Source organism: Lactuca sativa, chromosome 9 (assembly GCF_002870075.4).
Source record: "Lactuca sativa cultivar Salinas chromosome 9, Lsat_Salinas_v11, whole genome shotgun sequence".
In the NCBI taxonomy this organism is placed as follows: domain Eukaryota; kingdom Viridiplantae; phylum Streptophyta; class Magnoliopsida; order Asterales; family Asteraceae; genus Lactuca; species Lactuca sativa.
In genome coordinates this window covers 9,109,688-9,123,906 of record NC_056631.2, presented here as the reverse complement: position 1 = coordinate 9,123,906, position 14,219 = coordinate 9,109,688, and the positions used below count along the sequence as shown (strand labels likewise).

The 14,219-nt window shown below is 35.4% G+C and overlaps 1 protein-coding gene across 3 annotated transcripts; it reads right to left on the bottom strand.

Moving 5' to 3' along the window:
• Positions 1–426: 426 nt before the first annotated feature.
• Positions 427–6,959, bottom strand: LOC111921679 (probable inactive protein kinase At3g63330). 3 transcript variants are annotated; one of them, XM_023917262.3, is made up of 20 exons: positions 6,551–6,958; positions 5,563–5,821; positions 5,323–5,428; positions 5,108–5,249; positions 4,722–4,986; positions 4,314–4,645; positions 3,886–3,932; positions 3,505–3,652; positions 3,236–3,422; positions 2,950–3,157; positions 2,417–2,875; positions 2,257–2,314; positions 2,088–2,175; positions 1,923–1,997; positions 1,717–1,800; positions 1,458–1,601; positions 1,213–1,270; positions 1,048–1,130; positions 868–922; positions 427–710 (listed from the first exon to the last, which is right to left on the bottom strand). In XM_023917262.3, the coding sequence occupies exons 1-20, from the start codon at positions 6,825–6,827 to the stop codon at positions 636–638; spliced, it is 3,150 nt and encodes a 1,049-aa protein (XP_023773030.1). In that variant the 5' UTR covers positions 6,828–6,958; the 3' UTR covers positions 427–635. The 3 variants fall into 3 exon arrangements, with proteins under 3 accessions (XP_023773030.1, XP_042753876.1, XP_023773032.1); XM_023917264.3 differs by lacking the exons at positions 427–710; positions 868–922; positions 1,048–1,130; positions 1,213–1,270; positions 1,458–1,601 and having other exon boundaries at positions 1,711–1,800; positions 2,077–2,175; positions 6,551–6,959; XM_042897942.1 differs by lacking the exons at positions 3,886–3,932; positions 4,722–4,986; positions 5,108–5,249; ... (1 more) ...; positions 5,563–5,821; positions 6,551–6,958 and having other exon boundaries at positions 4,314–4,489.
• Between the last annotated feature and the right edge of the window lie 7,260 nt (positions 6,960–14,219).

The window sequence follows — 14,219 nt, the reverse complement described above, 5'->3', positions numbered from 1 at the left end:
CAAAGTATGAGCTTTTGGTTTTTCCAATGTGTTAGCCTCATTGAAAATGGAGTGTACTCGAGTATTGGGTTCAGATTCAACCTCAATCTCATAAGAATCATCATTGTTGTTGTTATCATCTTCATCCCCTTCAATACATAATTGATTCAAAGACTCATCATCTTTTGTTCTGTCCATAGTCATTGTTTCCTTATTAAACTCCTAATGTCTCCTTCATCTCCACCTTCACCACCAACCATACATGAATCAAGGTCATCTTCTTCTTGGTTACTGAAAACATGTATGCGTATGAAGAAAGTGTTCTTCCCGCATCATATCATATAATGACATATTTGAAAGGTAAATTAAAACGTTAGATGGTCGGTCTAATGAGCAAAAAAAAAAATACATAATTGGCCAATCCAAGACAAGAAGAAAACATGAATGTGCTACATTATCAATTTTCCTTTTGATTATTGGTAAGTTGCTAAATAACAACAGATCATAAACTTAGTCATTAAAAAAATCGTTGACTAGACATTTTACATATAAGAGGTAATATACATTTAAAAACCCAACAACCTGTCCTGATATATACATGTAAAAATAACTATCAACCTGTCTTGACTTCACAGTTCACAGCTACCTAATTAATTTCATTGTCTTGTAGTTGTTGTATGGTTTGAAAAATAAGGATGCCTCAAAGCCTCGTCCACAGTTAATCGATCCTCCTGTAGTTCAATTTCCATTAGTTACCATGTCAAGTTCAGCATTTTTTTTTTTTTAAAAAAGGTAAATAAAAGAACAAGTTACACAACATTCACTAACTAAACAGAACAAACAACGATTATATTGACATATATATATTAGCAAAGTGTAAGAACTTACGGGATCCCAAACTAATAGTTGGCGCACTAATCTCAAAGCCCAAACATCACTAAACCTGCTTAAAAAAAAAACCATAATTAATGTAAGAAGCCAAGCCATGAAGCAAAGTGTTGAAGAAGATGATAATTAAACATAATAATATGGTTGATGATGATGATGATGGAAACAATTAAAACCAACCCTATTCCAAGAGGATCTCTACTCTTTATCTGACTTGAAAAGAATTCCTCCGAGCATTTCCATGAAGCTGGTGACCCTGTCCTCTACATCCAAAAATTATAAAACTTCATTACCACAAAACCTTTTTTTGTTTAAAAAAAAAAAACATGAAAGATGAGAACTAACCTTCCCTTTTGAGGAACTCCCCGGGAGCAAAATGCATAATTCCATGAATGACCTAAGTCTGCCACCACACCAGAGAAGAGAATCAAAGCTAGTGAATCTTACTTGATATGTTAATTTAGGGTTTCAATTAAGCATGGTATTGGAATCAAAAGAAAAAGATGAACACTTTAAAGGGTTGTAAATGTAGAAACCATAACTGTGGATATTAATTACAGTTGAAAATTAATTAATGTTTCCGGACTTACTTATAAGCCAGCTCCTTTAATCCTTCATTCCAACCTTCAAGGTGTTGATTTAAAAGGGCATGAGTTCTGGCATTTATCTGGAACACATTTGGTGATCCTATAATCAACTCTAACATCACAACCCCAACACTCCACATATCATACCTATCAAATCAAAATTCAAAATAGGAATTAAATTACAACATATACTTACTTTACTTCATAGAAATTACCAAGGAAAAGGGATTAATTTGTTCATTATGATTTATGATAGACATACTTTGTATTCATGCTTGCTGGCCCTTGAGACCAAGTAGCATTCAGAAAAGCTTCTGGAGGCATATACTCATATGTTTGTTCATTCCTGATAAATACAACAAGATTTGTAAGTTTTTAGAGGAAATACTAAATGAGAAAACCAGCACAAATTCATAGCATTAGGCTATTTACTGCAAACAAAAGAATAAACAAATAAAAAAGAAACACCTTGAAGGTCCAGCAGACCCATATAAATGCTTTATAGTAAATTCATCTATTGCACTCCCAAAGTCAATAATTCGCCTTTAAAAAAAAAAAGAACAATGGATTAAAAAAAAAACACATCTTCATGAGACTATAAATGACAAGATTTGTAAATTACTCTGAAAATACATTTTAGTGGTATAGTTCATATTTCCACTTGGGCTTCCTTTCAGGCATCTTCCGGTATCCCGATCTTCAAAGCAAATAACCATGTTCTCTTCCAAAAAAAAAAAAAATTGGAAATTAAAAATCATGCCTATTTAGGAAAAACAGAAGGTGGAGAAATTAGTATTCTCACCAGGTTTAATATCTCTGTGGGTGATGTTCCGATCATGACAAGACTTGAGTGCCATTAACTACGATAAAATAGAAAAAAGAAAAGTAACATGTTAAGATTATTGATAATAACAGAAAAAGAAATGTAACAAAACAAAATAAAATTAGCAAACAAAACACACCAACTGCCATATAAGATTGCGAATTTCATCTTGGCCTGCTTTTGTAGTCTTCAACCAGTGCCACCAGTTTGAGGGATGCAGTATACGTATATGCTTAATATGATCATCATTCACATTTTTTGTTGTGTCATCACTACTTCCCACATCTTCTGCTGTGTACAAAAGTTTTGATAATGATACGCCTTCATGACGGAATACAAGCCATATCTCATTTGACCTCGACTCAAATGACTCGATATATCTTGCAATATGCTTCACTCCTTCTTCATAAGCCTGTCTTTTCCTTGTTGAGGACATATGTTCTGGTGGTTGATGATGATCCTCTGAATCATTCCTTCTTAAAAAACTATACATATATGGATATGATTCTTTTGAAGGAGACGCCGAGACATTTAGAAAAACTTCACCAAAATACTTCTCCCGTAAACCGCTTAGGTATACTGCGTTCCCCTTTTCTACCTGTTTTCATTTTGTGGCATTTCATTATTTGTGCAAACATAAAAATTAAAAAAAAAAAAATGAAATTGATTTACCATTATACGCTTCAAAATGAACATGTCAGCATCGAGAGGTCCAGAAGTAAAGTTAGTTTGGGTTGTGCTTCCATTTTCGGAGCCAAGATGAGTGGTGTAAAATTGGGATGTTTTGTTTGAATCATTTCTTTGTTGGAGATAATTCCAGTGAAAAGCAACCCAAACTTCTCCATATGATCCTCGGTCAAATCTTTTCTTCAGTATATACCTATAATTATAAAAAATGAAAATATTAACCACAAACTATACAAGATAACCAAATAATAAGTATAGAACAAAACAGTACCTGGTGTTAGGAGAGGTGGGTTCATATGATTCTTGATTTGGTTCAATGGTATGTGAAGGGAGTGATTCTAGAAACCCTAGAAAACTTGCAAGGCCTTCAGGATTAATGCACTGATCTCTATCTCCACCATTAGACCTCCCATAGTGCAAACACATCATCTGATCACGGTATAAATTTAAAGGTCTCCCTGCATTTACATAACAAATTACAAATCAACTATTAAATGAAGTGGAAGAAAGAAAGAAAGAAAAAAGTGGAAGTCTACTAACCATAACTATGGTCAAGTAAGTCAGGTAAGGCTGGTGAGCCATATATAGAGTCATGATCATCTTTTGCAATCCAGAATGTGTAGTCATCCTTTTCATTGAGGCTCTCGGATAGATAGAAACATCTGTAAGTGTTGTGTTTTCCTTCAACCTATTGCACAAGTATAAAAAAACCAACATCATTCACAGTTTCCAACAACCTATATGAAGATATGGTGATCAACATCATTCACAAGAATATAGCCATTATATGGGAGATGGTGTCATGGTAAATAACAGAGAATAGAAAGGGTAATGGACCTGGACCTGCTAAATATCAAATTTATCATGGCAACTTTTGCAGAAAAAGGAATTAAAACCAGATAACACAGAGATTGACCTCACCAATAACCTTCCAAACTTGTCAATAACTGAATCAGCATTCTCCGAATCTACAAGTTCAAATATGTTTCCATAAATGAACAACAGTAATGAAGTAAATCAAGGAAATATAAGCAATTATACTTATATACTCATTCATGGTTAACACTTCCAAGATTCTTGTCATAGATTAGTCACACACAAACAATTTTCACTTTGATAATAGAGATTAAATTGTGTAACACAGGGAGATAAGAACCTATTAGAAGATTCACATTTTTATATCTGAAATGCTTTTAGTGGTGGAGCAACTAGAATATAAAAATTTTCATATCTCTTGAGTATACTGAAATAAACAGAAATCGTTTTAACTTTAACCAAATCCAAATGTTTGCTGCACCACTTATACCAATACACCAAACAAAATAGGAAGTTCAATTAATAGAAATTACCAGATTGTTCATCAATGTAATTCTGCAATCTGACATCACTGGATCGTTCACTAGGCAGAGCTTCTACTCCAAATGGAACTACAACAGCTGCTACATTATCCATACTGCCTCTTTCAAGAGCAGTATCAACAATGCAATCAGCTAACGAGTATGAACATGAAGAACTGTTGATTAATTCCAGGGGAGCATCAGTATGTAGTTGCCAGAACAGATCACAAACATCCTGTGAGCTCAGCTTTTCAAGAACACCATCAGATGCAGCTACTAAATAACTATCATTGGGTGTCAGAGGTTGCCAATCTGTCACCTCTGGAACAGATATAACACCAAACCTGATAAAAACACAACATGATTCAAATAAGTAATTAGTAACAGCCTTTTCTGACTTCAATAAAATGCAAATCTCACTTTTTGTAGGACACGTCACCAATAGCACGTGAAACTGCAAGTTGACCATTGACCCTGGATACACCTGCCCACTCCAAGACATGACCTCCAGCAGATTCTACCCTGGACCTTTCATCTGCTCTGTCTGGATGGTGATCATTGGTCAACTCTTTGACAGAAAAATGGGTCAAACCATCAGATGCTGCCAATTTGAAGTTCCCATAGTCTTTCATGCGTACAGAGGCACCATCACGCTTTCTCTTCCTATACAATCTCACTAAAGTAGCTGCCATTCACAAAATTCATCCATTATCAAACTTTCCTGATTTCATCATCAGAACTGCATAATCAAATAAGCATGTAACATTACAAGACGAAATGTGTACACAACCAACACCTTTTCTAACCTTTAGCTTCAGGAGGAGGCTGGAACATCTCAGAGCATAGGAAAGCCTTTGAGTCTCCAACATTGGCAGCAAGAATTTGATGATCTGCTATTAATATAACTGCTGCAGTGGAGCCAGAGTTGAAGCTGTATCTAGAAGCCTCCTATAGAAAAAGCAATAAACAAACCATAAAATTGTCACTACCAAATAAAAAAATCACTATAATTACCACTCACCTTGCTGAATGCTGCATCAATATCATCAATTGCCCTCAGCAATGCTTCCTTCAGAATTTCCAAGTGGAATGCTCCATTGAAGATGGTTGATGATGTAAACTTAATCCTGTGACAAATATGTCAAAAATTTCTTGTTAGGAAGTTGATGTTGGAATTGCTCAGTGTGGAGCACATTCGGAGGTGACATTATAAACTATGTGAGAGAGCAAGAGGGAGGGAAGGAGGGAGAGAGAATGAGACCTTCCAATATGTAGAACATGTTCACCCAGTTTCTCATCCCAACTAAGCATCCGAGAAGCATGGTCATGTTCTCCCTTATTGGGTAGCATTCCCCTTGATGTCTTGGACAAAAAGGAAAATGCGTTATCAAGGAGAAAATAAGTATGCAGTGTGAAATACTCCAATAACAGCTTTGAGGCCATCTCACTAGCTTCTGCACCATTATGTCCATCAAAAACAGCCACAATGCCAACTGAAGTATCTCTAATGCCTTTGGGGTCTACAACAGTATGAGAAATCAACCATTAAAACCCAAGTTTCATGGTTATGAAAAACACGGAGCTTAGTCATTGCATATCTTTAAAACAGCTATGCACTTCAAGGGCCAACGAGACTCATACACCTGCAACTATATACTATCTTATGGTAACTGCTAACTATACCATTGATGTTTTCTCACCTAATTCCATAATTTAGTTTGTTTTTTTGCAATTTCAAAAGAGAAAATGGCAGATGTAAACCTACATAGTAAGCTTGACTGCTTGAGTGCCTTCTATAAGAAGAAAGAACCTCCTCTTGGAACAAAATACTCTGCTAAGTACAGGAAGTAACATGAAAGATGGGAAGAAGCAATTCAGTGAGAACCTATTTTGCTTGAGACCGAGTGACTTCTGTAATTCCCAACAAAAACCAACAATCCTCTTATAAGATAACGCACTGGCACTTCCCATTCAAAAGTTAACTAATCAGTTTACAGGTTTAACACGAGCTTACTTTTCCTATAATCCTATTTGTGTTGATCCTTGTATGATTTAGTATATCAATACATATCAAATTTGAGTTAAAAAGTAGAAATCAATCAGAACACAGTTGTAAACCGGCAGGAGTATCAAGTATACATAAACATATTCAGCCATTTATTAAACATCGTGTATACATATACAAGCAAAACTGCAAAATCAAACTTGATGCCTACAAATCAGACACGTAAATGAAACATACATCTTACCTGGAAAAGGAATCCGGATGTCCAGAGTACAGAAAGTGCGATCTTCCAGAGATTTTCGTCGGCCCTGACGTGTAGCCGATTGACATCTCCCAGCTGTGGATTGCCTCCGACGATCATGTTTTGGCAAACTCCATCGAGGGCATTTTGGCGACCGGAACACTGCTGGCGCACCGCCTTCTTTATACACCGCCAAGCACGTCGATGATTCGCCGGCGGTACGTGTTATTATACAGATAACAAACCCTAAAACGAACAAACTGAATTTTTTTATGTTCATAGTTTGAAAATGCAAACCACAGTCGATTCTGATAACGATATTGAATTCATGAAAGAACTGTTCCTGTGATCGGAAGTCATCCTTCGGCAGAGCTCGTTTGAATTAACGGTTAAACCGATCAAGGATTAAAGGGGGTTTTCAGAAGTACTGGGTAAATTATTACAATACCGTTTTTTTTTTTTTTTTTTTTTTTTTTTTTGACAAGTACGACAAATTGAATATTTTTTATTTTTCCACTTACCACCATTAAATATAGCCATAATTACAAAAATGGTCCATGTATTTAGCTTAAAATTGTCATTTTTATTTAAAAAATTTTGGACTAATACAAATAGTCCAAAATATAAGTTTTATTGTGGGTTTGGTTAAAAAAATTAAAAATTATTAAAATGACAGATTTTCTTTTTCTATTGTTTTTTCTTTTTTCTATTTAATTATTTCTTAACTTTTAAAAAGAAGAGAGAGAGACAAAGAAAAAGAAAATCTCACGTACCCTCCCCTCCCATGTCCACAAACCTAGTATCATTATTACTAAATTTTAGTCTATTATTTATTGCGACTAATTATTAGTTTAGATTCATCATAATTATTAGTTTGGCTATGATTTTGCTTCTCATCCTAAAAGCGAATGAGCCCTGCCTCGAAACGAAGGTTAAATGACAGTTCTAATCCTCTTGGGACAAACAAACAGTTTGTTGGATGTGATGGTTTAGTTACTTCACGATTTTCTAGGAAAAAGTGTTCATTACTTTTCAAACGTTGCGACTTTTACGGCAACTAGCCCATTATCCAAAACTCCATGTGGTAGATTTTCATTGATGGCCGTTTCAAACTCAAAATTCTACATTTAGTATAAAAGGAATTTGGTGGAGTAAACTTAAACATTTACACAATGTAGTTTAATTTTCCCAAAATCTTCTTTTCTTCTACTCATTACTTCAAAGCTATTCTTCAAAACCCTAGCAATAGCGGCACAACCTGATCATGTTGATCAATCTCACACAACTGAAGATGCAACATCATAATCCTTATTGAAGATTCAAAGCTCTAATTATCGGGTTCAACCTGATGTCTCGAAGTATCTTGAAGAATTGAAGATGTTGATTGTTGCCCTCAATCATTTAGTTCTTTCAACTGTGATGACTGCTTTTTTCTCCGTGCCTATGACTTGGTTATCTTTGGTTGGTTCTACAACGGTGTTTAACAAAACTTCCAAGGTGGTGACGTTCCAATTTAACAAACGACAATAAGTATGAAATCACAAAGAAGTAGTTTGAACAAATCTTGAAGCTTCCCTATGGCTATACTACTCCGTTTTACGAGGTTCTCAATGAACATGTAGTTCATATGTTCAATGAGATGGGTCATCAACCCCCACTCACCGGAATAAGTCAGTTTCGCAAGTCTGATCTACCTTGTATTTGAAACTTTCTGTTTGGAATTTTTCTACGTTGTCTCACAGGCCGAAGTGTTGGTCTTGACAAAGCCAAATTGGAGATATATGCCTTGATTGTTTGGCTATATTATGATCTTAATGTAGATTATGTAATACAGTTGTGGGAAGAGTTTGGCACGGGTATTTCTCATACCAATGTTTCGAATGGTGTATCTTGTGCGAGATGTTGGAGCTTAATTTTGCAAGATGTGTATGCGAAAAAATGCATATTGATTCTGTCTGATGGTCCAAGGGCAGCATTTAATATCTATCAACATCCGAAAATAGTTGAATATGATCTAGTTGTGTTTCCGACAGTGGCTCACATCCCTGATTCTATGTTACGAAAGGTGGATCCGACTCATCCAATTCTTGTTGCTTATGTAACGCTTACAGATTCGGGCTAATCAATTAAGAGATAATAAGCGTAAAAAATGACTTTTTGATAGAAGATTATTTAGAATAAATAGTCTTAACCAAATTGTAGTATCTGTCACAAGGATTCCGTACATATAAAGAACGCTAAAATCTGACTTATAATGAAGAAGTTATGACTCGTCGAAGTTTTGCGACAAAACCGGCACGGCTTCGCGTATCGTAAAAAGTAAATTTTTGACAAAGTACGTTTTAGCAATGAAATTCATAGTATACATTCAACCGAGAACGTACATGTCACACCCCCAAACCAAACGGCAGAAACGTCCGGGGGTGGAGGACTTCATTTGTAGTATCACAACACATGCATCAGAGTAATCAAAGTACAAACAACTATTGTATTTAAAAGTATAAGTATTTACATGTGTTCAATCATTGTATATTGAAACCAAAATAGTTATACAAAAGAAGAAGACATTACTCAAAATAGCTTCATTTTCTCAAAAAGCTCGGGGAGTACCTGTTATTATTTCCCTGAGAATACAAGTAATTTGAAAAGAGAGTATCAACAAAAAGTTGAGTGAGTACATAAGTCTTTATGTTTGAAAGGGTGTCTTTGTATCTTGAATATGAAAATTGTTCCAGAAAATCCCATATTTTTTGTTGTATATGAAAAGTAGTTTTATTCCCATAAAACAGTTCTATTTTGTAAACCAATGTTCTGTATTTGTAAAACTTGTAACTGAGAGTGTGTCTGGCTTCACCAGCTGTTATTGAAAACTGTAATGTACCATTGTACTTTGTATTTTGTAAACTGGTACTTTGAAGATGTACTTAAGTTTAGTTGTTTATACACTAACGTGTTGTTAATATCTTTTTAATGAGTTATTATAACCATACTAAGATATGATCGCCTGAAACAAACGCCTTGTGGGCGTTTAAACTGTTGATAACAATTGCCACTCATTGGCGTGTATGCCTGACTGTAGCTAGCAGCCTGAGTGTGGGGTTGTCAATCCCGATATAAATCTACACACAACTTATTTCAATCCCCGGGCTGGAGATTCTGGTTATAATGTCAGGGCTTTACCTTGGTTGTCTAAAATGAATTAAACAACTTGAATTGAATGTCTCATAAAAAGCATATAAACGTTACATGTATATTAGTCATGAAAACCCAATCATTCTGAAATAAATGATTGACAGTATGTTCTTGAATAGGTATTCTGAACATGTATTTGACAAGTGTAAACCCTTGATTTGTTCTGAATCAAAACCCTTGTTTCTTGTAAAACTGTGTATTCTAGTATACTTGAATCATGAATTATTGTTCTATGTATCATAAATTATACATATTATAATTTATATGTACTTTATGAATTGGTAATTAACTATTTTTGCATGTAATCCTTTGCTCAACATGTTACAAAGGGTAATTAAACTGATGAAATAACTTTTATATTTATATACATATACAATTTTATATATAAGTAAAATTTAAACGACCTTTGGACAAATAACCGATACTATAAGTCCATATCCAAACAAGGAAAAGGACCTAGAATGAGTTATTGGTCTTAATATATATATATATATATATATATATATATATATATATATATATATATATATATATATATATATATGATTTTTTGGGAAAAATATAAGTTTATAACAGAGTTCAATATTTGGAGTATTTTTGAAGCTTTAAAATCATTTTATCGTGATTTGAAATCATTTATTTATAACACAAAGTTCTTGTGTTATACTTGTATTTCCCCCCTTAAAACAGTAGAAATTATGAAAATACGGGGGTATGAACTCACTTGATGAGTGGTGATTTGGACAGCGTTTTGTTTCCCGTAAAGGAGTTTATTTGACGAAAAACCGGCTCAAATCGGGCAGAGTTTCGACTGGAGAGTGGCTAACTTCTCAAGAATCTTGGGGCTTCAAGGCTTGCTTAGAGTTTGAAATAAGATATCGAGGCTTTAGGGGTTGTATAAAAGTTTATGGAAGTGAACTATGTTAAAAAGGGTGAAAAATGGGGTGAAATTGTGTAAAAATCTGAGAAGTCTCGCACCCTTTATATAGGGGTGCGAGGGTTTGGTCCGTAGAGAAGTCACCAGACATGCGTCAGTCATGCGAAGGTACACGGGGCGAGGCTTCGGACGTGGAGGCTTCTGAGTGTACCGGACTTCAGTCCAATAGGGAGGTGCCACAAGGGTCCGAGGGGTGTCTCCTGCGAGGCTATTCGCTGCTTACTGGACCTCGGCTGCAGTCCAATCAGAAGGTGACATGTGAACTTCGGTCCTATCAAAAGGTGACACGTGGAGGCTCGCATGCGAGGGTGACGTGGCAGAAGGGTGACTATGGGAATTTTCTCGGTTTTTGCGCCAAAAACTTGTAAAACTCATAACTTTTGCATATGAACACCGTTTTTGACGTTCTTTATGTGCACGCGTAGGTAAAATTATACTCTACGACTTTCGTTTAGACTTCATCAGCTAATTTTGAATTTATTTTTAATATTATTATTTTTAACAGACCGGGACAGGAAAATCCGTTAAAAATTCATAACTTCTTCATCCGACGTCCATTTTTGTCTGTCTTTTTACCGTTGTACTACTAATGATGAGACCTTCAATTCTCGTTTAGGTTGTGTCGGCTAAAAATCACTCGATCTTTATTTCGAGTTTTTAGTTGTACACTGTTTTGCTGAAACTTAGAAAAATCATAACTTCCTCATACGAAGTCAGATTTTGGCATTGTTTTTATGAAAGTTCTCGGTTTAACATAAACTACAACTTTCATTTAGATTGTTAAGGCTAAAAAGCCTTTTATTGAAAATTCAGTTTTTACATTGAACGGTGTTTTACTGGTTTCGTCGCGGATCTTCGATTGGTCATAACTTCTTCGTTATAACTCGGATTTTAGTGTTCTTTATATTTTTGGAAACCTTGTTACAATCTCTACCACTTTGTTCATCCCAATAGAGATTATTTAATAATTTATTTTTGAGGGTCAATTATGTAAATATACACAGTATGCTAAAATTTCTCTTTATTATTTTAAAAAGAAGTACAAATTTACTTACACTATTACATAGGTTTGAAATAACGGTTTGTTACAATACATAAAAAAAAAAACGTCCAAATCTGACTTTGTTTGAGGAAGTTCTGATTTTTCTAAGATTTAGCATAGCAGTGCACAACCCGGAAATCGAGTTTTAGATCGATCGATTTTTAGCCTACACAACCTAAATGAGAATTGAAAATCTCATTAATATGGGCTCAAAGGTATAAAGACAATCGAAAACGAACGTCAGATGACACAGTTATGAATTTTTAACGGATTTTAACTGTATAAGTCTCTTAAATTATAACTTTAAAAATAAAGTCAAAATTAGTCGACTTAGTCTAAACGAAAGTTGTAGATCCAGTCGATACCTACATGTGGATATTAGAGAATGTCAAAAATGAAGCTCGTATGCGAAAGTTACGTCTTTTAGAAGATAATTAGTTTTTGGAGTAACTAACGAGTGACACGTGGCGCGATCTAAGCCACTGCTTCCTCACCACGGCTTGACACTAGATGGTGACACATGGCATGGGAACTCCCAGCGTTCAGTAAGGGAACGCTCAGAGTTCACACCGAACTCAGCCTATAAATAGAGGCGCAAATCACCCCAAAACTCACACTTTTGCCATTCTGTAACACTCCAAATCAGGTAATTACCCTTTATACCCTTGAAATAAAAAATTAGTCCATAATGGTCCCTTAGTAAACTAGGCATACTCCAGGAGTACGCTTAGCGTAATAAGGATGAATGATCGTGGAGGGTTAGAACGTACGTTGGGCGTACCATGGCGTATGCAGTGCATACATGACCGATGGTCAAAACCCTAATTTTCGGACTTGACACCTATTTAAGCACCCTTAAGTCATTGGTACTAAACCCTAACCAACCTATATAGCCTCATATCATCCCCTGACCTCATATTTCCTTGTGAGTGTGATTCTTGAGCTTAGAAAGTGTGTTGGTGGCCATTTTAGAGAGCATTCAAGGAAGAGAAGGTGTTGTTCAAGCTTTGGGTGTCATTAAGCTTCTAAATCATGCATCTATAACATTTTGGGAACTTCTGGAGGTATAAAGTCATAACCTTGTCATCCTTTTCGTTATATTGAACTAGAGTTTCATTATGGAGTCCCTTTTTGGCTTTTGGACATTCTCTTGTGAGTTAAGAAACTTCAGAGACTAGAATAGATAAATTTCTTGAGCTTGTTAGATGCGTAAAGCTGACATCTTGATGATGGTTTGGACTCCATGCACAAGTTATGAGGTCTTAATGGAAAGTGTGGGCTATTGGAGTCATTCATGGCATGTAAAGGCATAAAGTTGCCAACTTTATGCCCTAGGACATCTTATTAAGCCTAGATCTGAAGCTGGACGTTGAGAACTTAAGTATTAAGCACTTAATGATCGTTTAGTGCATAACATGTTTGTACAACGTGCGTAGCTAGTTGTACGCTGCACGTATAACTTCTCTGTCGCATCCCAAAACCATAGAACGGTGGAAACGTTCTGGGGCGGAGGACGTCATGTACAGTATCACAATAATGAATAGTAGTAAACAAGCAACAACATCATCCATTGCATTAATAATATAATTTTAATACAAGTGTGTTCTGACATGTTTAATAGACACTAAAGTATAAATCAAAATGAAAAATGAGTCTTAAATGAGCTCCATCTTCTCTAAACCTTGCATCGGTACCTGTCTATTGTTGACCTAAGGATACAAGTTATTTTGAAAGGGAGTATCAGTTTTAAAGCTGGTGAGATCATAAGTATTTTAGTGTCTTAATTTGTAAGAAAGTATTTGTAAGTATGTGAAATGTAAGTATGTAAAAGTGTTGAACCTCCTAGAAAACCCTATGTTTCCTACTAAAAGTAGCCTTCTACCAAGGCATCTAGTATCTGTGTGTGTCTCTTGTAAGAGTGTGTATTTTCCCAAATCCGACTATCATTAACCAAAAATATAGTTTTTACATTACCGTGCATCGTGTGAATGTTCACGAAGTGAATGTAATGGGTAAAATATTATAGTATTGTAGTATTGTAATAAGTAACTACTGTTGTACTAACTACCTTAAACCAATTGTAATTTAAAGTACCATGTGATCGGCCTGTACCCTGCTACCGACTCTAGTAAAACGACGATGTAAGACGCCGTAAGAAATGACATTTGGCACCCATAGACTTGCAAGTCCCACTATAGCGAGCAGCAAGGTGTAGGATAGTCAATCCAGTATAGATCTATACGCAAACTCATACGCTCCCCAATTAAGGAGATTCTAGATACAAAAACCGTCATGGCAGGTAGTGCCATGCTCCGTTTAGTGGATTACATAACTGCATGAATGTATATGTAATGAATGTGCTAGTTGTATTGTATGTTCTCCCTCTGTCTAGCCTGTATGTATTGTAATGTTCTGCGTGTACTAGATGTATTGTGTGTTCTCTCTCTATCTAGCAAGTATTGAAATGTACTGTGTGTACTAGCTGTATTGTGTGTTCTCTC